The sequence below is a fragment of the Apodemus sylvaticus genome, chromosome 8, assembly GCF_947179515.1.
Source record: "Apodemus sylvaticus chromosome 8, mApoSyl1.1, whole genome shotgun sequence".
NCBI classification, from domain to species: domain Eukaryota; kingdom Metazoa; phylum Chordata; class Mammalia; order Rodentia; family Muridae; genus Apodemus; species Apodemus sylvaticus.
This window is the reverse complement of record NC_067479.1, coordinates 69886059-69910625: the sequence shown is the minus strand read 5'-3', so window position 1 is coordinate 69910625 and position 24567 is coordinate 69886059. Positions and strand designations below refer to the sequence as shown.

General features: G+C 39.0%; 1 protein-coding gene across 3 annotated transcripts in view; it reads right to left on the bottom strand.

Annotated features, from left to right (window-relative positions):
- The window catches only part of Xpo4 (exportin 4), an 89250-nt gene that overhangs the window by 45852 nt on the left and 18831 nt on the right, over positions 1 to 24567 (bottom strand). The window contains exons 2-6 of one of the 3 annotated variants that reach the window (XM_052191341.1): positions 21648 to 21802; positions 21395 to 21536; positions 14862 to 15000; positions 6350 to 6466; positions 5498 to 5651 (exon numbers count right to left, since the gene is read on the bottom strand). In XM_052191341.1, the coding sequence (XP_052047301.1) occupies positions 5498 to 5651; positions 6350 to 6466; positions 14862 to 15000; positions 21395 to 21489 (505 nt within the window). In that variant the 5' untranslated portion in view covers positions 21490 to 21536; positions 21648 to 21802. Of the gene's footprint in view, positions 1 to 5497; positions 5652 to 6349; positions 6467 to 14861; positions 15001 to 18688; positions 18743 to 21394; positions 21537 to 21647; positions 21803 to 24567 lie in introns of those variants that run through there. The other 2 variants (XM_052191340.1, XM_052191342.1) reach the window with 2 other exon arrangements.

The following is a 24567-nucleotide window of genomic DNA, read 5'->3' as shown; positions in this document are numbered from 1 at the left end:
CCCTCAAACACATTTCCAACAGTTCAATTAAGTCTAAGCAGATGAGCTGTAACTGGAAACCATCTCCAAGTGACCCCTTGAAGCAGACTCTGACTTCCTTTATTTGAAAACTTTTCTTCCCCAGTTCTCCTGACCTGCTTCTCCCACACACTCAGTTGGTCTTCTGTCTCCTTGATTTCTTTCTGCTTTTTCGAGACAGGGTTTCTCTGTGTATCCCTGGCCGTCCTGGAACTCACTCTGTAGACCAGATTGGCCTGGAACTCAGAGATCTACCTGCCTCTGCCTCCCAAATGCTGGGATTAAAGGTGTGCGCCACCACCGCCCGGCTTCTTTCTGCTTTTTAAGACCCTGACTTTCTGTTATTCTTTGCAGGACTGATACCACTATCTTAATTTCTTTTCTTTCCTTTTTTTTTTTTAAGATTTATTTATTATTATATGTAAGTACACTGTAGCTGTCTTCAGTCACCAGAAGAGGGTGTCAGATCTCATCATGGATGGTTGTGAGCCACCGTGTGGCTGCTGGGATTTGAACTCATGATCTTCAGAAGAGCAGTCGGTGCTCTTAACCGCTGAGCCACTTCTCCAGCCCCCCCACTATCTTAAATGGCCCATATTACAGTAATGACTCCCCAAATTCTATCTTCATTCCAAATCATTCCTACCATACAATCCTCCTAAGGGATCACAGGGAGACGAGTGGCGATGACTAGTCAGTAAAGCAGCATGATAAACCTTGGCATGCCAGGTATTTTTAAAGGCTTCATGGAGACATAATTCACATACTACATGATTGTTCAGTGATGCAAGCGTTTTACTATGTTCACAGTTATGAACATTTTCATCATCCCAGCAGTGGCACGCTTTACAGTCCTCCCCCATGTCTTCCCAGACAGACACTAGTGCTCTGGGTAACCCTATGTATTCTGTCTCCAACTTGCTTATTCTGAGTGCTGCATATACAAGCAATCACGTATTAAAGTTCTCTCTAAATAGCTGCTTTCACAGTACTCTTTCTGAATATAATTTTTTCAAAGTTTACCTGTGTTAGTATGTCTGAGCACTTCATTTATTTTAACTAACAAATAATATATCATTATATGGATATGCCACATCTTATTTATTCACTTATCAGCTGATGGACCCTTGAGCTGTTCCTGGTTCATAGAGAATACTGTTGTGAGCATTCAGGGTTTTTCCCTCATATCTACAGTAAAAAGCATACCATGAAGCAGTTATATTATCAGTTTATATAGATAATACATCAAATAAAAAGATAAAAACCTAAAATATATTAAGAAAATTACATATCAAGATTTACGTGAATGAACACAGCATGGTATCATTCTAAGTGATCACATGCATTTGACACGAGATAGACTAAGACATTTCATAAGGCCTATTTGCTACATTTGTTCTCCCTATAAGATAATCATTTTGTTAAATGCAATTGATACCTATGTTAATTAAGCTTCACTATTTGACTCTCTCTATGGTACAAATCTAAACACTCACTTTTCCAACTTTGCCCCTACCAACTGAATGCTATAGATGGTTCTCCAAGCAACTGTCAAAAATATAACTCAGTCAGAATTGGGTTCTTGAGAAGGATTTCACTAATTAACGCCTAAACTGTACATTCACTTAATGTCATTGCCAAGTTCTTCTAAACTGAAATCTATCATTCAAGAGTACTCAGCTGGTATAGTCTAGCTTACCAATATATAGAACTACACCGCACTGGACACATAAACATTCACTCACTTATAAGTATGAAGGAAGTAGACAAATATTCTCATGAGCCAGGCACGGTGGTACATATCAGAACTTTTGAGGCTGAGGCAGGAGAAAAGAGGCCAAGGCCAATGTCTCTGATTTTTTTCTTTCTTTTATTTTTTATATTTATGTCTGTCTGTGCATGTGTGTATGGGTGTCCATGGAGGCCAGGAGAGTGTTAGATCCCTTGGAGCCTGAGCTGCCCAACATCAATCGGTGCTGGGAACCAAACTTGAATCCTCTGGGAGAGCAGCAAGCATTCTCACCAGATTAGCCATCTCTCCCATCTAGACCCTCTTTTGGGTCTCATGCTTCACAGGCTAGCCTAAAACTCATTATGCCTTGGACTTCTCATCACAGGCTGCACAGCTCACCCAGCAGCCCTCCAGACGGTTAGAGGAATTATGTCCTTAGGCAACACTGCAGTGGTGCTTATTTTCCAATGCTTTATCTAAGGACTTCACAAAGTATTTTATGTGTATCTTTCAGACAAACTTTGTTTTCAAACTCTTAGGAAACTGTTTCTCTTTTCAAAATAGTAACACTCTGCCAACTATATTTTCCCCTAAAACACTTTGAATTGGCTATAATATATGCACTGTAATTTTTATTGATTTTTACTACATACATAATTAATGTTTTGATAGCTCCATATGGACTGGAACTTTTAAAATCTGTTCCAAGTCTTTTCAATGTGTTTTTTGTTTTGTTGGTTTTCTAAAAACTGTCTTGCATTGAAACTCTAGCTGGCTGAGAACTCACGCAATCCTTCTTTCATCTCCCAAATGAATGCTGTATTTACAGGTGTGTGCTAACATACACGACCTTCTTATAAAAACTTATTTTGTGTACATTGGTGTTTTGCCTGCATATATGTCTGTGGACCATATGGGTGGCTGGTGCCTGAGGCGGCCAGAAGAAGGCATTATATCCTCTGAAATGAATTATAGATGGCTCTGTGCTAGGACTAGAACCCTGGTCCTCTAGAAGAGCAGCTAGTGCTCTTAACTACTAAGCTATCTTTCCACTCTGGTTTTGTTTTTTAAATTTTTCTCTCATACAATATACTCTGACATAAGTTTCTCTTCCCAGCCTCCCCTAACTAACTCCCCCCGCCCCAGATTCACTCCTTCAGAAAAGGGCAGGATAACAAGACACAGCATAACAAGTTACAATTAGACTGCTGGGTGGTGGTGGTAGTGCACACTTTTAATCCCTGCAGAGGCAATCAGGTCTCTGTGAGTCTCTGAGGCCAGCCAGGTTTACAGAGCCAGTTCCAGAACAGCCAGAGCTACTCACAGAAACCCTATCTTGAAAGTCAAAGCAACAACAACAAAAACAAGCGGCAATAAAACTAGGCACAAACTGGGCGGTGGTGGTGCACACCTGTAATCACACCTGTAATCCCAGCACTTGGGAGGCAGAGGCAGGCGGATTTCTGAATTCAAGGCCAGCCTGGTCTACAAAGTGAGTTCCGGGACAGTCAGGGCTACACAGAGAAACCCTGTTTGGGGGGGCGGGGGGGGGGCGTGCCTCGGCGGAAACTAATCACAAACCCTCATATCAGGGCTGGACAAGGCAACCCAGTAGGAGGGAAAGGTCCCCAAGAGTAGATGGAAGAGTCAGAGAGCTCCCACTCCCATTGTTAGGAGCCCCACAAAACCACCAAGCTAACAGCCATGGCATGCCTGCAAAGGACCTAGTGCAGACCCACGCAGGCTCAGTGATTGTCCCTTTAGTTGTTTTTTTGTTGTCTTGTTTTGTTTTTTAAACTAAGTTAGGGCAGTCTAATCTTTCTTCACAACAAGATCCTGCACAGTGGTACTTAAACTCTAACACTAGACGCTTGAATAAAATCTGCCAAGTCATCCTTTAATAAACAAAACAGGGAACTGGAGAGAGGGCTCAGCAGTTAAGAGCACAAGTGCTGTTCTTACAGAGGACCTGGGTTTGATACCTGGGACCCACACATGGTTCACAGCTGCCTGTAACTCCTGATCCAGGGGATCTGATTAACCTCATCTGACCTCTGCAGAGACCAAGCAAAAATGTGACCAGACACAGGCATGCAGGCACGCACACGCAAAGCAAAACATTCATACAATAAAGGTAAATAAAGGTATAAAATCAAAAGGAAACAAAGAAAGAACAAGTTGGATGTGGTAACATATACCTATAATTCTCCCATTTGGGAGAATGAAGAAAAAAAAAATCATGAGTTCAAAACCAGATTATGCTGGGCAGTGGTGGTGCACGCCTTTAATCCCAGCACTTGGGAGGCAGAAGCAGGCAGATTTCTGAGTTCTGGGCCAGCCTGGTCTACAGTGTGAGTTCCAGGACAGCCAGGGCTACACAGAGAAACCCTGTCTCGAAAAACCACACGCCACCAAAAAAGGACCAGATTGCTAGATTTGCAGGTTGTCTTACCTCATAAGAGAGGAGCAGAAAAAAAAAAAAAAAAAGTAGCCTGAAGCAAACCATGTGGCATTCCAAAGAAAAATGTTTTAAAAATGAAAAGTTAAGAAAGTATGTGCCTAGGACTCAGTATGTGCCTTGAAAACTCAGGCTTAAAATCCTGAGGAGCTGAAGCAGGAAGACAGCTGTGAGTTCAAGGCCAGCCTGTGCTACAAAATCAGTTCTCTCAAAAACTCAAAGCAAAAAAAAAAAAAAAAAAAAAAGATTGTAAAGAATCAAACATATATTCTAACAACATGAAACCGGCTAACAGGTGAAAGAGAAAGGACAGGCCTAACGGAGAGCGCGGCTAACTCAGCAGCAAGCTGAGTCCCCTTCCAATAGGACTGCCCTGGGCAACAACGCCCAGAGAGTGCCTACTTTACCCAGGCAATGGCCCACTTTCTCCCACACCACCTGCCTTTTATAGTTACTTTCCTAGTAGGTAAATATAGTAACTTGACAATGGAGATCACAGCTCACCACACGTCTCCCGGCTTTACAGGCCTCAAACCTACATATACGAAAGAAGCACATCTGGACTCTAATGGAACCAAGATGAGCCTCATCCTGAAGTTCTGATAAGATTTCTTCTCTTCTTAGGAATAGCATTCTTCTCTGAAACAAACTCTTCCAGAGCCCTAGGAAGATCAGACTAAAGCCCCCAGCAGCAGCTGACTCTGAGTGTGTGTTAGTCACCAGCCTCTCTTTCTGTTTGGAAAAATTAAGATTCAGAAAGGTTCAGCAATTTGTTGGAGATCAACTGAGGCTTGAACCTGGATCTGCCTAACTGAACAATGCTCCAAGCAGGCACCACAGCATTCCACGATACATGACGACGCTTAGCAGCAGACACTCAGGACAAAAGCAGGGTGCTTCTAACTAAGCAAAGTCAGCAGAACAATCTCATTTAATAACACAGCCAAGGAGAAAATGGTTCTACTGCTGAATAAAATGCATTTTGCACATTTTGTCTTTTCCTTCCCAGGATTACCATCCTTTTCCTCAATCAGCAATAGCCTTATTAGCCACCAAATGCTGTCACATATTCAATCCTCTTCAAAACATAGTAAATATGACATTATCCTTTCTATAGTCTACTGTACTATGGTATAATAAAATTCCATTTCTCCAAAAAGAAAAATGAAGCCTTCACTCAACAGAATGCTTCACACACACAAAAAAAGCCGATGCATACGACTGAGCTTCCTGATTCCATCTCCTACAGAGTCACCATGAACTCAGCCCTTCCCATTGTTAAAGGATATAATTTGGAGGGAGAAAATTCCAGCTCAGGACCTGGTTGGCGAGTGCAAGGTACCGCTGAAACACTGAGGACATCTGAGCGCTGAGGTTCTCCCGTCTGCTGAACTCCTGTAGAACTCCAACTGTTAACATGAAGATCTGGCGAAGGTCTTCTTCCTATGGACAATAAATCACATGCAGTTTTGCATGACGCTTACTCAAAGTGCATTCCTTTTTAGAATCATAAAACAAACAAGAACCTTAAGGTTTCCATTAGATGGTACTACTTCCTTAAGAATATTTTCCATCTTGAGTCTTCTAACATCAGTGTGCTTTCAAGTGACACCATTAACTGTGATCTAAATGTTCTTCCATGCAGGAGCCTTTGAGGGCGAATGTGACAGCAGAGCTGGCAGAGCCAGTTGCTAGAGTGCAGAGCCTCAGGACTTAAGCCAATGCCTTCACATAACTCTACTACAGAGCCAAACAATACACTCGAGAGACAAAGAGCCCACACCATCTGCAATAACATTTTAAATACACGACTTTCTTTGGCACTGGCCAGTCCTATTTTTAAAGCCAGCAGAATCCTATCAATTGAAATATTTATATCAAAACTTGATAAGAAAACAATAAACTAAGGAATATTTATTATAGCATTCTCTTTTGTTATTTAAAAATGAAAACTGAATAATCTCAACTTATCAATTACAGAAATCAAACATCAATATACTATATTCTATGAAATTTTAGCACAAGTTTTCAGGCATAAGCTACCACTTAAATATCTAAAGCAAATGCTCTCATCACTGGGAACAAACCAAATAAAAAGTGGACCGCCCAATAATTAAAACATAAAACAAAGGTACCAATACCTGAAAGACTCGTTTGCAGTTACCATGGAATTCCATACTCAGTCCAATGTTGCTAGTTTTACTTGAACTTGAAAATTCACTCAATAGAGCAGTTAGAATAGAACAGGCCAGAGTTTGCTATAGCAATAAGAAATAATTGTAAGTCATTACTTTTTTCAAAGCTTTGTTTCAATATATTTTGTTCAAACATAATTTCTGTGTTACAGCTTCAGAGCCTCTAACTGCCCAGCAGAACCCTGGATGTTACTAAGAAGACTGGCTCTCCTTTCAGGTAGTGTGGAAAATGCTAACATTACATCTGGACTCATGGAGGGCTGGAACCCAGGACAGGATTCTATTCAACCCTAGAGTGCAACTGACATTTTAAATGGTTGTTAAATAATTAAGTAATTGTTGGACACCTTTGTTTCATTTACTTTACACAACAATCCATTACCTTTATACACCTGAAACAACTGTGACTTGAAGAGGGTAGGTGACTGACTGCCAGAGGCTATCAACATTAGTGTCAGGCCTCCCACTCCCACTCTTACTTTCTGATCAATGTAAAATGTGTTCTCAAACAGGTGAAAAGTAACACTGACTTTAGTCTCCAAAATTATCCAACAGGTACTACCTCAAAACTTTTTAAATCAAAGAAAGAAACTTTTCCTTCTCATTGGGTCCACTAGATACACTTAAAATACCAACTCCTCAAATCTTAATCACAGACTATTTAGAGTCAAGGTAACAAGGATGGAGATAAGGCTATGAATTATTTTGGCACATTTCCAGGGGTTACACAGAAATATGCACACTACCTCTGAACAACCAAAAGATTAAAGTCAAGATGATACTGTTTCTGCTTACCAGCTTATACAACAGCTGAACACAGCGGGACCCACCCCACCAACTGCATCTTTGTTCAAAAAACGCTTCTGATGTTAGTACCTTGACCTTACAGATGCTTTAGTTTGGCAAATCTTAGCAAATATACATAAAGTGAAATTCCTAAAGGCTTGTAGAGCTAATGTTTAAGGTTCGTAACAGTTACATACTTTTACTTTTTAAAAATTTTTCCTTTAAAAATGTTTTTTAAAAGTGTTAAAGGAAGTAGGTACTGTTCACCTCTTAATCACAATAAAAATAAGCACAGATAAGCAATTTCAAAAATTCTGGAGAATCCAGAAGTATCTATTAAAGGTGCCTTCTATAATAATGAAAACTCTACTGCTTTTGTGCATACATATCACTTTTGTTACTATTTACTGGTTGTGCTGAGGACTGAACCAAGGTCATTACATCAGTAGGCAAGTGTTCCTCATCAGAAATTAACTTAGCCTTGTCCTCCCACACTCGTTTACTTCAAAATATACAGTCACATTAATACAAAAGTTCACTTATCCTCAAACTTCCAGAAACATATGTGCCTGTTTAAGTACCTTTGTGGGACTGAGGAAAACAGTCTGAAAAATCAGGCACAAGCACCTCATGCAGAAAGCAATCTGTCCCTGTCTACTGTTCAAAGGGATTTCAAACATTTATCAAGTTAAATAATCCTCATTTTAAAATGGCTTTCTTTTAAATGGTGATTAAAGTGTCAATCAGCCAGCACAGAGGCATAGGCCTCCGAATCCTCACTACTTGGATGCTAAAGCCGGGGGATCATTGGAGACCGGCTTAAGAGACTATATAGTGTGACTCTGCCTCAAAAATACTCCCCAAAAAGTTAAAAAGAAAATTAAAGCACCAGCCATCAATACTTCACAGATACATTAAAATAATGTCGTACATCTTTAAATGTGATTATATGCATAAATGCACAAACACACCTTTTTGGTGGGGGAAATACACTAAATAAGATAAACAAAATTATATTAAATTAATATAGTTTGGAGAAAAACATTAACTCACAAGACCTGATAACTTCTGAGATTCTGTAATTCTGAAGACAATTTTAGTAGTCTGTATTCTGTAACTCTTAGCCTTAGTTCTTAACCATACTTTCTAAGTAATCTCTCACTGACTAAAATATTATGAAGAAATAAAAAATTTGAAAACATGTCTAAATCAAAAAAATTAAACTCAGATATTAATCATTGAACACAATTTACACATTAACTTTGCTTTTGAAAATCCAGAAGCACTTGTTAAATGCAAACTGTCAACATCCTTACAAATAATGCGCTATAATTCTTTTCCATAAGTAACTTATCACAGGTTGGTTTCTGGGTATTTATACAAAGCGGTATATTTTAAAACTATGGTCATTGATTTTTAGTATAATACCTAATTAATTATTAAAACATTCACAATAAAGATTTTCTCTTCTATGAAATAAATGATTTCCTAAACTCCTATTCAGGGTCAAATGAATGGATGAAGATACAAACAAGGCAAAACTAAGTGGACCTTGCTGGGTAACTGAGGTCTTCAACAAGCATGTTCCCTTTAGCTGTACAGTACAGCTCAGCAGACAGGGAGCCGACAGGGCTCAGCTGCATCAGAAACATTGCCAGCCAACAAAGCAAACTCACCGGATGCACAGACACCCGTACAGGCGAGTGAAAGTACAGTTTCATCCCTCTCCCTTCCCCTCCCCCACCCTTCAGATGAATGTCCGTTTATTAAGGAAAAGGGAGAGAAGAGCTTCTGCGGGTGAGAGAGGTTCCTAAGGTGGAACCTCTAACCCTTACTGTCAATACACAAACATCGAGAACAAAATTATCACAGATTTAGCTTCCTAAACATGAGTATTTTTCAGCCTATGAAAATAGTATAGCATATCTTAATATTAGAAAAAAATAAAAGGTTAAAAAAAAGTTAAAAGAAAATAAAATTACCTATAATCTTATTGTCTGGGGATTATTACTGTAAATTATTTATATATAGCTCTTTAGTTTCTTAATGTGTGTACATACATTAGTTACAAAACATACAATTTATATACTTTATACTCCTTTTTCTGCTTTAGTTTTAAAACAAATAGAAATCTTTAAGTAAAAATTGTTTTGTATTTCACTACCTCACTTAGAAACATATGTGAAGATAATTATATAACATGTAAATATCAAATGCTATTTGACCCATACCTAAACTCATCACTTTTCAGAAAACTAAAATATAGTAATATATTCTCAAACACTACCAAAAAAAGTTCAATTTGAAAAACTTGTGTAGATATGAGATTAGCATCATAACCTCGAATTATACTATACTATTCTAACTAAAGGATACCAAATGAAAAACTCACTTCTTGGAGAAAGTACATTAAGTACTGATTATAAAGGAATGAAGCAAAGTACCCTGCTATATCACAAGAGAATTAATTAAGCACAGCATGGACGTGTAAGACTCAGATTCCTATGTTACTCCCGACAATACTTAACCGACAACTAATCAATCCCCCGAGGGTGAAGTTATTATACCCTCATTATATTGGAATGGAGACAGAAAGTAAAGCAAAAAGCAGCTGCGAGAAAAAATTTCCCTGACAGAACTAAGAACTGTCAATAGTTCCTGGGAGAGACTCTGGGTCTGACTTACCACTGGAGAAGGTTCCTGTCTGCTAGCTGCAGGCATTCAGTGCTCAGGGGACACAAGTGCAGTGCCTTTTACTCCCCCTCCAACCACCAGCACTTTCAAGTGCTATCTATCCCTGCCCTTTGTCAGTCACGGCTAGACAGCATTCTATACTATAGAGTGACTCTGATACTCAAGACGGTATCAGATACTCAAGAGAGTAACAAAAGCTGTCGTTAGAATTTTCAGTGAAATCTGATGAAAATGGACTGAGAAACGAGATTTTCATACTAAGGAGGGTTTTGACTGAAACCATAAGCACAAATTTTCAGAATTTTAAGAGGTTATCACAAGAATGCTTCATTTATCTAAGATCATAAAGAAAGAATAAGTTCATATCTATTATTTTCTAAGTATAACAAAAAATGTTTAAAATAAAACTTTGTCCTATATATTTTTCGACTTGTTATAGCAATTATATGACAATGAATGACTACTTGGAAGCCACTCAAGAAGAAAAGCCCTAGGTTGTTAGAGAAACAAAGAGCTATCAGATCCTGTTGATTTATGTCCACTTCACAGGGTTTCTCAAGTGGCCTTTGTGGCAGTCTGCAGCTCACTGTTGCTGGCAACAGGACAACACCAGCAGGCAGCTCTTCACCCGTCATCCTCCTTTGGTAACCATTTAGAAACCAAGTTACAAAGTCTATTGTGCCTGTGTCTGAAACACATTATCAATAAAAACAGCCTGTAGAAGTCCTTAGGAATACAAAAAAAAAAACCTACTGTTTAAGACTAGGGAAACAGAAAAATGTGAATTCAAACATTCTGTTTCCCATTTAACTGTAGGCAAGGCACTTGATTTATCATTTGGATAAAGTCTCATCTACTCTTTGCCTACCTAATCCAGTTACTCTGCATTCAAATTAAATGACTTCATGTAAGTGCTGTGTAAATGTAACAATTAGGATAAGGTAGAACAAAGGTAGTATTTTTGTAATTATCATACAATTGGGTTGTTTAGGTCCTACCTCTTGAATGCCAAAATTAGAACTACAAGATAAATTACCATTTAGAAGAGAGTATTAGATATTGCTTGAATAATGAATCTTCAGTTATTTGTATTTAGCACTATTAACACAGAAGGTAGAAATTAATATATTAAGTTTCCTAATTTTTTTAAAAGGTTACTTTCTATGTATCTGAGTATTTGCATGTATTACATAACCAGGAGAAGGCATCAAATCTCTAGCAGTTACAGACAGTTGTGAGCCACCATGCAGTGCTGAGAACCAAACCCAGATCCTCTAGAAGATCTTAACCACTGAATAATCCCTTACATCCACTCCCATTTTTGCTGTTTACAAATTCAGAAAGATAAAGCAAATAGAAAACAAGGCAATAAGGTCTCAATCATACAAAAGAAAAGTCTTCATGCGCTGAGAATGCAGCTGAGCTGGTTGAGTGCTTGTCTAGTATTGCATGAAGCCCTAGTTTTGGTCCCAGGAATTACATAAAATTGAGTGTTGGTGGTACATGACTGCAATTTTGGTACTTGGAAGATAATACAGAAGGATCAGAAGGCTGAGGTATCCATAGCTATAGCCCAAATTTTTAGGTCAACCTGGGATACATGACATCTGCTCTCAAAAAAAAAAAAACTGTTTTCATAGTATAGCTTCTTTCACTGAAGTACTAGAAATTCAGAAGTTTATTCACTGGCTGACAATTTTTAAAACTCTGTCTTCATCTTCCAGTAGCATTCACATTTCTCATCAAAGCCATTCATTTCATGCTCATGGGGGGAAAAAGGCTAAAAAAAAAAGAAAAAAGCCCCCCAGAGACAGATTGCTTTCCCACTTCACAAGTTACTAACTCCAGCTGACAAAATAGAATGCTCTTGTTGGGGAGAGGACTGTCTCTTATAATAGCCTGGCTCTTGCTTCAGGATCTTTATTACCAAGAATAAACTGTATGAAAGGTTGCCATACTATATAGCAGATCTCCAGCTGCTCTTCTAAGAAAACATCAATAGACTCTGCGATAAGGGAGATTAACTTGGCTATCTCATCCAGGGGCAGCCCGGGGTAGACAAGTGGATTTTACACCCACTTCTGCCCAACATGAAAAAGAGGGGAAGAAGGCTTAACCGTCCTTCAGAATGATTTAACATAGGCTTATTACTTTCAAAGGAAATAAGGCAAACATGAAATAGATTAGATTTCTAGTTTGTATGTCAGTCTAAAAAATAGCCTAAGCTATTCTTCTAGGAAGGAGAATTTCCCTATTCCTCTCAAGCTAGTATTGACAGTAAACCTGACAGTTCCCAGCTGGCATGAAATAACCACAGTACCCATCACAACCACAGAAGTTAAGACAGTCTGCCCACAAGGATGAGCATGAAATGGCAAAGTTCTTAACTGCATATGCGTGATTACATCATCAGCACACCACGGCATATGGAAAGCTAAACTGCCTAAGAAATGCTCCTTAAAAAAATTCTATGTCCTGTTCTGGTTTGCTTTTATCTTATTTTATTATTATTTTTAGATAATTGTATTCTAATCACAAAGAAAGTGTGCAAATTTGGGTGGACAAGAAGAATGTAAGAGGAGTTTAGCAAGGGGCAACCATCAGAATATATTATATGAAAAGTCTATTTTCAATAAAAAAAATAAACTAAAAAAAACAGTTCATGAAGGCTAAAGATACAGCACAGTGGTAAAGCAAGGCACTATTATCAAATATACTCTCCCAAGGTTTTACACATTTATCAAAATTTCCATAAAATGATCTGCAAGAAACTACAATCATGATAATTTTTTAAAAGCATTTAAAGGAAAGCTAGTGTACTGATATTATATTTCACTAGTGGATATAGCCTTCTGTGTTTCAACACTTAGAATAGTTATATAGGGTGAGTTATTAGCACTTATGTTCACAAATTTTTCAAAGACTGGGTTGAGAGGCTAGTAGGGAGATGGTGGAAACCCTTCTGAAGGAGCAGCCCCTTAGATGACACTAGGACACCTGCTTTACATACTAAAGAATTAATGCCTAGACAATTTACAGTGTGTATTTGTTCCAAGTAAGAAGGTAGTGACTGGCAGCACTGTAACTAAGTATGAAGAAAAAAGAAGTTGCTCTACAACTGCCAACTGCCTCACAACCCACAGAAGGTTCATGAGGCAGTACAGGGAGAGACAACAGCACCAGTGCCTAGAAGGTAAGCAGCAGAAGGTCCGTGGAACTGCCATTTCTCGAGGTAGTAAGAGGGGAAGTGAGTTATCTGACTTCACAGCTCCTAAGGTCAACTCTTTCTATCCACAGAAAACCATCCACTAGGCTCAGCTGCATGGCTCAGAAGGTAAAGGCACGGCATCCAGCGTTCCACATAAAGTTCCACGTACACGTTTCTGGCCACTGGCTGCGTCAGCATGCTGCCTTCCTACCAAAGCTCTAGCCGTTTCTTCTAAGGTTATTCCTGTCTCTGAGACTAAGGAAGCCTTACATTTTTGAACCACTCCCACAAATTCTTCACTATCCAAGAAGAAGATACATTAAAACATTTTACTGGTCTGCAATCTCATTTTCTAGACCTACTGAGCTGGCTTCATACTACCTGGTAAAGATGTGTAACCACAATATTTATATTTTACTTACCATATAAACAACCTGTGGTCTCCCAGGACCAAGAGACATTCAGGAGAACAAGGGCAAGCTGAAAACCCCTGCACTAAAGCCCTAGCTAGAAAAACAATCTAATCCAGAGAGCATTAGCCCCAGGTCTCAATGACACTGTTTCAGTCCAATCCTGTCCACTGTAACAGGCCAGACAATCAAAATGCAACAGACTGTCCCAAAGCAAAATCTAAACAGGGAGCAGTAACTCACCCCAGATTATCAGGGCACACTGACCATCAGACTACACACGGTCATTCCCATGAAAGGGAAGCCTACCGAGTCCATACAAGTCATCTGATTGTCATTTTAAACCTATTCTAACACTAGCACTGGTCTACCTTAAAACAGAAACAGCTTCAGTGCTCAGTAGCACAGCACTTGCCTTGCCTATGCAAGGGTCTGCATTCAAGTCCCACCACAACTAATAAATAAGTGTCATACCGCTTACAGAAGGGTCCCTGAAAATTGTATAGCCTCACACATAAGTCTCTCAAGTAATTTTAAAAAATTAATTGTGATAGTTGGAAAACTACTGAGAATATTAAAGATTTGATACCTAAGAATAAGAATGGCCAGGTACTAACTCCATTGTACAAGGATCATCCCAGGGACCAGAGCTGGTCAGTAATACAGCCTCTGGTGAGGCATTTCTACAACCAGACATGCCCTAAATGTGGACAACACAGGGAAACCATGTACCTTTAAGTAATTTGGTCAAGAAAAATGGCCTGACATCTGCTCACCGGATGAACCTATAAGTCATGGTGTTGTTAATGATTTTTATTTATGCCAGATACCATTTATATTTAACTCAACCATTTCTTAATTATTGGTACTTTCCAAGGCTTATTAAAACTGGAGGTTGGGGCTGGAGAGATGACTCAGCGGTTAAGAGCACTGACTGCTCTTCCAAAGGTCCCGAGTTTAAGTCCCAGCAACCACATGGTGGCTCACAGCCATCTGTAAAGAGATCTGACACCCTCTTCCGGTCCATCTGAGGATAACTACAGTGTACTTACATATAATAATAAATAAATCTTAAAAAAAAAAAAAAACTGGAGGTGGAAAAATGTTCAAAAGAATGATTAAAAATATGAAAAAACCAAAAATGGTGGTATATGTCTTTAATCCCATAATTTAGGAGTCAGGGGGAAACAGGCAGATCTCTGCGAATTCCAGGCCAGCTGGGCTACAAACTAAGTCTTGGTCTCTCTAAACACAGAAAAAAAGAATATCATGGTATATTAACTCATCATGTTTTACAATCAAATAAAATATAAATAAAAAATAAAAAATATTTATAGATACAAGCAGTTAGCATACTTACCACAGTGGGATTGCCACTACTTATCAACTGGCTGACTTCATGAAATATGCTTTTGCAGTCAATTGACTTATCTAATGATCCTCTTTTTACAATTACTGCTACTGCTAATAGAATCTGTTCCCGAACATACTTTTGGAGGCTGCAAAACATAAAAATTGTGAAAACATTTACCTCTATTTTATATAAACACTCACAAGTTTCTCACTATCTCAGGAGCTTCTAATAATACCACCTAACCTGAGAGTAGTATAGTCTACCAAGTTACAGACAGACTCATATGCTGGTAAGCTCTGTTATTTACTAGCTGTGCAACCCAAAATAAAGTTTTTTTTCTTCTTCTTTAAAAGGGAGAAAAAAGGCCAGGCGGTAGTGGTGCACACCTGTAATCCCAGCACTCTGGGAGGCAGAGGCAGGCGGATTCCTGACTTTGAGGCCAGCCTGGTCTACAGAGTGAGTTCCAGGACAGCCAGGGCTACACAGAGAAACCCTGTCTCAAAAAGAGCAAATCCAAAAAGAAAGCAAAAAACAAAATGGAGACAACAGTCAGGATTACTGTAAAACTAAAATTTCACCCTAATCTAGGCTACATAGTTAGTTTCGAGCCATGCTGATCTATAAGACTGTTACAAAAAAGCAAATGTCAAACAACAAAACCTCTTCAACCCTAGGATTGTGTCCACCACACACAAACACACAAAACACTTTAGGCAGTGCTCAAGACATGCTAAGTCAGTGCCTCACTGAGCACTTATGGTGGGGTATCACTAAGATTAAGATAATTCTGACTTGACATCCATCTCCAACCTGCAGTACCTCAACCCTTGCTGTATAATGAGTAAACTCCAAGGTCTACAAAAAATGTTTGTCACCTCTGGGTGACAGTACAAGAGTTCATTCCTAGTCAAGTACTCTGTAAGGCCTATACTTAAATGACTTTTCAGAACTTCTTTTTTTTTCTTTTTCTTTTTCTTTTCTTTTCTTTTTTTTTTTTTTTTACAGTAAGGTGACAAACTCATTTAACACAGCCTTTATTTTTATTTCAAAACACAATTCTGGGAAACAAAATATTTAACAACAGTTGAGTAGTAATTAAAATAAAAATCACAGTTTCCACAAATCCAAACCAGACCTGAACTGCTGAAAGGTAGATTACTTGGCTTACCAAAAAAAAAAAAAAAAAAAAGTTAATGTTAAAGGGGTTAAAAGAGGTTGTATTATAAGGTTGATGTTTTTGGATCTTAACCTTTTAAGAAGTGGTTCTGTTAAAAAGGGTTAAACAAATATCTTAACAATGTGACCCCTGCCCTATGGCCAAGCTACATCCCTTACCATGGGCAACAAGACCAATTGTAGCCTTCCTGGAAGAGTCCCAGTGTCCTGTTGTCCCGAGTAATTATTAATAGTGCTTACTTTTACTTTCAAAGGTATCCCAGTCTGGACACAGTTATACACACAGTCATGTGCTTTTAAAGTCTGCGACAGTCAAGCTCCACCCTGCTCTCTGACCTCACTCTCTCCACACACTCAGTAGGCAGGCATATGGAACTCCTCAGTCTCTGGCTCAACCCTTTTATGCTTCCAGCCCTTCAAACTTCTAGTCCCTCTGCCAAAACTGTGATGTCACTTTCTCCAGAAAGGAATCACTAAAGGCTCCCAAGGCACCAGCATATGACATGACTTATCTGTTACTACTACTTTATGCTATCCTGAAAAATCAGCCACTAAGCACACTAGTATATGTAAAACTCAGGAACTGCCATATAGAAGGCATTTATTAATGACTTCAAACATGTGTCACTATATCAAGACTGAAGTCAAAATATTCCTTCCATATTTTTGGGTCGGAGTAGTAGCACGTGCCTTTACTACTAGCACTTGAGAAGCAAAGGCTGGTGGGTCTCAGAATGCCAGTCTAGTCCACATAGCAAGTCCTAGGCCAGCCAGAACTTCATAGTGAGGCCCTACCTAAAAGAAAAAAATCTCTATTGGCAAGAACTAGAAAATGAAAACATTTAATGAATTTTATGTAAGAGTTTCTGTAAATTAACATGTTCAAGAAACATTATTAACTCAATTAATTATCAGAAAGTTAGTTAAAAAAAAGATTAACAAGCCAGGCAGTGGTGACCCATGCCTTTACTCCCAGCACTTGGGAGGCAGAGGCACATGGATTTCTGAGTTTGAAGCCAGCCTGGTCTACAGAGTGAGTTCCAGGACAGCCAGGGCTACACAGAGAAACCATGTCTCGAAAAAAACCAAAAAAATAAATAAATTAAAAAAATAAAGATTAACAGCTGGGCAGGGTGGTACACACCTGTAATCCCAGCACTCTGGGAGGCAGATGCAGGCGGATTTCTGAGTTCGAAGTCAGCCTGGTCTACAGAGTGAGTTCCAGAACAGCCAGGGCTATACAGAGAAACCCTGTCTCAAAAAAACAAAATCCAAAATAAAAAAAAAAAATTACCAGAAACTGAGCAAGAGCACAGAATGTGGCAGCCTGCTGACTATACATATACATTCCTTTCTTGACTAATCTGCCACCTGCACCTGGGAAGGAGGCACACTGTATCAAACCAGACCCAAACTTACCTCAGTTAGGAGGTAAGAAAGAACCCTATGCATGTCGTGGTTAAGGACCTAAACACAGAAGCCCTGTGTACACTTCTCTGTACCAATAAGCTAGCTGTGTAACCCTCCTTGTATAGTACCTCAAGATATGTTACTTGACTCTGATCTACACCAGAGAGCATTCTATAAAATAAGAATGCCCGAGTAATTAAAAGACGAAATAAGGGCAGAATTACTCAGCCTTTAAAGAGATGTGACAAGGGCTACAGAGCTGGCTCAGTGGATAAGAGTACTTACTGCTCTTATAAAAGACTTAGGTTTGGTTCCCAGCAACCATGTAGTGGCTCACAACCACCTACAACCACCTCTTCTGACTTCTTTGAGCACCAGACATGCATGTATATATGTATATATGTATGTGTGTGTGTGTGCGTGTATATATATATATATACATACATACATATATATATGTATATATGTGTATATATATATGCATGTATATATGTATGCATACACACACACACACATATACACACACACACATATACACATACACACATATACATGCAAACAAAATACTCATACACAGGAGCTGGGGAAATGGGTCGGTCAAGAGCACGTACTGCTCTTCTAGAGAACATGGGTTCAGTTCTCAGCACACACATGGTGGCTCACAACCATCTATAACTCCAGTTTCAGAGGATTTAATGCCTTCTTGTATCTCCATTGGCACACATGCAGTGCACAGATATACATGTAAGCAAAAAATTCATACATGTAGTGTAAAATGAATAAATAAATCTTTAAAAAATTTAAAGTAATCATACACATAAAATGTTTTTAATAAGCAAAAGGCATGATAACAGGATATAACAGGCCACGCGGTGGTGGTACATGCCTGCAATCCCAGCACTCTGGGAGGCAGAGGCAGGCAGATTTCTGAGTTCGAGGCCAGCCTGGTCTAGAGAGTGAATTCCATGACAGCCAGGACTATACAGAGAAACCCTGTCTCAAAGAGAAATTTCCAAAATAGTGTAGGGGAGGAGGCAGTCATTTTTTTTTTTTGCAGGGGGGGGGGAAGTGGGGGGAGTTGGATTTGGTTTTGTCGGGATAGGGTTTCTCTGTGGAGCCCTGGCTGTCCTGGAACTCACTCTGTAGACCAGAGTGGCCTCGAACTCAGAAATCTGCCTGCCCCTGCCTCCCAGAGTGCTGGGATTACAGGCGTGGGCCACCACAGCCTGGCAGGAGGCAGTACTTACACGCAGCGGCATAAGATCTTTGGTTCCACCACCTAACACCATACATATAGCACTAACACATACCTGCAGTTGAGAAAAGAAATAAACTATTTCAATACAACCTTTTATAACCAACTCTAAAATAGCTTCTAACTAGTCAAAATGATTTAAGAATAGAATTAATCTTGATAGCACAAGTGAGTGTGTATATATCATACATATACAATGCCCCACTCCATCCACCCCACCTCTGTAGAGCCCTGGATCCATGGAGTGGAGCGGGAGGCGGGACATTCTACTACAATGAACCCTGAACGCTGAAGAAACTGTTCTGAGTTGACGCAAGCACATAAAGTGTCACCAAATCACTGCTCTAGGAAAGTAAAAACAGAACAAAGTCCCAAGAAAATAAAGAGGCTTTCTGACAATAGCCAGGTCTGGAGTTAGGGGTTACCACAAAGACTGCTCTTCAGACACGGGGCCTAAATACTAAAGCTACTAGTGGCATTTTTTTCCTTTCTTTTTGGAGACAGGCTTTCTTTGTGTAGCCTTGGCTGTCCTGAACTCACTCTCTAGATCAGGCTGGCCTCGAACTCTGAAATCCGCCTGCCTCTGCCTCCAAAGTGCTGGGATTAAAGGCGTGCACCACCACACCTGGCCTTTTCTTTTCTTTTTTCTTTTCTTTTCTTTCTTCCTTCCTTCCTTTCTCTTTAAAATAACTTCTTTATGTATATGAGCACACCAATGCTCTCTTCAGACACACCAGAAGAGGGCATCAGATCTCATTACAGATGCATGTGAGCAGCATGCGGTTGCTGGGAGTCGAACCCAGGACCTCTGGAACAGTAGTCAGTGCTCTTACTGAGCCATCTCTCCAGCTCCCCTTTTTTCTTTTTTATATGAGTGCACTGTCACTGTCTTCAGACACACCAGAAGAGGGCATCAAATCCCATTATAGATGGTTGTGATGGTTGTGTTCCTTACTGCTGAGCAATCTCTCCAACCTTTTTCTTTTTCTTAAAAATTAGTTAATTTTTATTTTATGTACATTGGTGCTTTCACTCCATGGACATCTGAGAGGATGCTGGATCCCCTGGATCAGGAGCTATAGACAGTTGTAAGATGCCAGGTGGATACTGGGAATTGAACCCTGGTCCTCTTAAGAACAGCTAGTGCTCTTAATCACTGAGCCACCTCTCCAGCCCCCCCTGGCAAATATTTCTTTTCTTTTCTTTCTTTTTTTTTTAATTCCAGTCTCTAGGGACAATTTCATACTTCAAGCCAGTCTAGGTTTGTCTCATAGCATTCCTTCTGCCTTAGCCTTCCAAATGCTGAAATTAGAGGCATGATAGTATCAGTCCTACCTTAAAATAACTAAACAAAAAAGCCTGAGTTACACACTCAGCCCCTAATCTTTAAAAAAGTATTGTTACAGATAAACATGGTTAGTTCCTTTATTATATAAACATAAACATGAAGATTTCTCTCAACTTTTCTTTAACTACAAGAATATATTATCGGGGCTGGAAAGATGGCTCAGTGGTTAAGAGCACTGACTGCTCTTCCAAAGGTCCTGAGTTCAAATCCCAGCAACCACATGGTGGCTCACAACCATCCATAAACAAGATCTGACAAACAAGATCTGACGCCCTCTTCTAGAGTGTCTGAAGACAGCTACAGTGTACTTATATATAATAAATAAATCTTTAAAAAAAAAAAAGAATATTATCAAGTCGGGCAGTGGTGGCGCACAACTTTAATACCAGCACTTGGGAGGCAGAGGCAGGAGGATTTCTGAGTTTGAGGCCAGCCTGGTCTTCAGAGTGAGTTCCAGGACAGCCAGGGTTACACAGGAGAAACCCTGTCTCACGCCCCACCCCCCAAATCAAATTTTAAATTTAAAATTTATTATTAATCAAAATGTATTTGAAATTATTTTGCCAATACAGATCAAAAACCAAATACAGCAAAAATGTGTTAATGCCATAAAGAATCAATGTATAGTCTTGTAAGAATGTTTAAACATTAAAGAAAATCCACTTTAACTCACTCCTGAAATTTAATCTTTTTCAAAGTAAACAGAATTTAATAGTTTTTCTCCCAAAAATGTTTTCTATGCATATATGTATCTAATATTTGCTTACTGATGGTTTAATTTCTTCCTCTTCCTTTCTGGGACTATGCAGCTACATCTTATAATACTCAGCCCATGCTAAACTTCCTCTAAACATATTAAAGGAAATAAACTATCCTACCAAGCATCTAAGAACAAGAAAATGTAAGTTTTGACAGTTAAAAGTTAACATTTATTTATTGATTTGATTTGATTTGATTTGATTTGTTTTTTTTCGAGGCAGGGTTTCTCTGTATAGCACTGGCTGTCCTGGAACTCACTCTGTAGACCAGGCTGGCCTCGAACTCAGAAATCGGCTTGCCTCTGCTGCCCAAGTGCTGGGATTACAGGCGTGCGCCACCACGCCCGGCTTCTAACTTTAATTTATAATCAAATTCTTCAAAGTTCAACAAGAACAGTATCATGTATTTCTTTAGGACTAGAAACTTAAGTAAAAGGTACAATTTTTATCCAGTATGAAAACAAGCTACAATCATGCATAAAATTTCAAACTACCAACTCCAGCACAGAGCTTGTCCATAAACCTCGCCATTGAAAAAGAAGGGTCTGAACACAGCCTCCTTTATTTCAGTGCTGCCACCCCAGATACTCACTTAGGCCTTTGCAAGACATAGGTGAGGAGGAATGTTCTCAGCGACTCGATGCTGCCTTTTTCCAAGAGAACCCACTCTCGGACAACTGCTTCCATTATGGCTGTGGCAGCTTGGAAAAGGACATAGTCCACTTTACTGGTCTCTGGGGAGAAAATTTAAAAACCCTCTTTAAGCAGTAGTTCATGTTACCATGTGTATTTTGCATTTGTTAATTTTAAGACAGAACTTTTCAGACAAGGAATAAGATGGTTACCTGGTCTGGTTTTAATCCAGTGACCTTGCTCTAGCACCACAAAGAGGTTAGTTCCTCTCAGAAGACACCTCAGGCAGGTGGCAGCTAATCACCGATCACAATTTTCACAAACTTTCCTCACCTCTCTTCAACTGTTACTTCCAAAGCATGAAGAACTAAAAAATAACACAGCTTTAAAAAGTAAAAATAAAAATATGAAGCAATCAGAAAGTGGACTAAAAGATTCTCACCCTGTGCAAAACCAGAATTTTTTTATTGGAAAAATACCTTATTAAACTGGTCTTTGAACATTACTATTTGTGATGAGCCATGCTGCTAAAATATTGTGGCTTTTAAATAAGCAAGCATCCAGCAGGATGACCCACCTCAATAGCAAGTTCAGAAGTAACCACATCCAAGTTGTTTCAAAATAGTCAAATATAATGAGCCACATTTACACAAGGTGAGAAGTTCTTGTTAATTTTCTGATTGCAGTACTGATCAAACTGAGTAAAACCCCAAGGCTGCACTTAGAAAGACCCAGCCTACCTGGCAAGGTATAGTATCTAAGCTAAGACCTGAATCAGGAAAAAATAGAAAACTAACACCCTGAAAAAATATTTTAAATTAATTTTCTATTTTTTCTGTTAACGTACACTGCTGTAGTTTTTAAACAGCACTATCAAAAGGGAGAAACAGTCAAAATGAAGTCAAGAAAATGTAGAAATTCTCTGAAGGTCTAAAAAATAACCATGTGAAACTCTTAATAAAGTCTGATTAGACCCCAGATTATATGCCAAGAACACTGGCTATAAGTATCTGAAAGCCATGAGGAATTAAGTTTAGGCCTAAAGTGGTGTCTTTGAGTGCTCAAATGAGCAGAAGTACAGTTGGACACTGTTTCTAGTTCAAGCTCATGTCAATAAAAATGTTACCAATGTTCTTAACACATTGCCTGTGAAGATATGGGAGTCCCTGCATAAGAACATGTCCTTATAGACAGGAGGTTCCAATACAGCAAAAGTAGAAAGAACCAATCTGGGCCTTCTGCTTCTAAAGTTCGATTAGTCCTTGCTACATTAACATGAATTGATTAAGTTAATGATTGGAAGTCACAAAAACTTAAAACTTTACAATATAAGTGATTAATTTTAAAAATGTGACCTTATTATAATTTTTTTTTAATTTTCCAGAAGTGAGGATGGAGTGGTAGGAGTTTTATCAGAGTCAAACAATTTTAGCCAGCAACAGGTTGTTATATCTATCTCCCTTAAGAAGAAACAGGCCAGTGTGATAAAGGTGAGTTGTATAATCTCACCACAGACTTCCTTTTGAGAGGATGTTATTTGTCTTCATTTCCATCTACAATGAAATTCTTAACTACAGATTTTAAGAAGGAAAATATACGAAGGCCTCACAGAAGGTTAAAAACAGCAAAGATCATCATATACAACTGCTCCATCTTATTATAGCTGAAGACACTGTTCCCCAATAGAGAGGAAATGTGACATCACAAAGCTACCTAAAAACACTAATCCTTGCTAAGCACATACTCCCACAGGCAAGACCAAGAAGGTACCTTCTGTCAGCTGAGTACTGAGGCGCACTTATTTTTAATTAAATGTGCTTTTATCCTAGCCTTTTTCCTGTCTTATACAAGAATGACACTTGAAAGTTTTCAAGAGACATTTCTCAACTTTTCTTCAACACCTACCTCTACATGGCAGGAAATGAGGATCTCTAACTTACTATATAAGAAGCTGTCTCTAAGGATAGAGAAATCCTGGAAAAGAAAGCCAAATTCCAAATTGAAAAGTAGGACTTTCCTAAATGAGTGTTACATTTCTGATAAACACTACTATTAGCCTTCAAAGCGTGCACTTACACAGAGCACATGTTTATAAAAGAAGCTAGAAAGCACTCTGCACACTGGCCAGGACTCCCGAGCAGAGCCTCTGCAGACAGGCAGGCCTCAGTCTCACTCTGGCATGAAGAGGGCTGACACTAACTCACAACTCAGCTACAATTTCTTACATCCCTCCAGGAGGAGCTGCTGCTGGCTGTGACAGTGCTATGATAAACTACTTGAGACTTTATTGGAGAATGCCTTCTTTGCTACCACAGTAACTTCAATGATTATAGAACTATAAGTAATTTTTATTCTGAAATAAAAAACATTGGTTTGTCTGAAACATGATAGCACCCTTTGAATAAAACTAATTGTAAAATAAAAGTAAGGCTACTATAGAGAGATGATCAGCCACTGCAGTCTAACCTTAAAGATGTCTGTTCAAACCACAGACTGTAAGCTCTGAAATGCCAGCGACTCCCCATATAATGACACCTACATCTACTAATAGTAATGTCTCAATTGAAGACAATAGTGACAGCATTACCAATGACAATTTTCTAGATACAAAAGTCAAGTTTACTAACCCAACTGAACGTGCTGGTTTGTCTCCATTAGTGCTGTCTGCCTAAGATGAGTGAGTAGAGCCCATTCCTCCCTGAGAAGAAAAGGAGCCCTACAGAGGTGACTTCAGAAGTAGCACTAAGCCAGTTCCCCTCATTTCTTGATTATTTCTTTAGCAAGAATTAAACCCAGGCTTGTTTGTCTTTTAAAATGAAACAAAACAAAAACATTTAACCCTAAAAAACTAGTAAGTTCCCAAGTGCCAAAGACCTCTTAGGTGAAATAGTCTAAAAGTGTTCATGACAAAAAAACACAAGCATGCAGTATGTACATACGTGCACACAGAGACAGTCAGACAACTGTGTGTTCATGCGCACACACAAGCAAAGAAGCAAACACTAAGAGGGAAATGGATAAAAAAAAGGGGGGAGGTGAAATGAAAAACCGCATAAAACTAAAGCCAGAAAGGAGGAGTTTGTAAGAGGACAGAAAAGAGAAGCCATCAAAGAGAAAACTCGCCCTTTATCA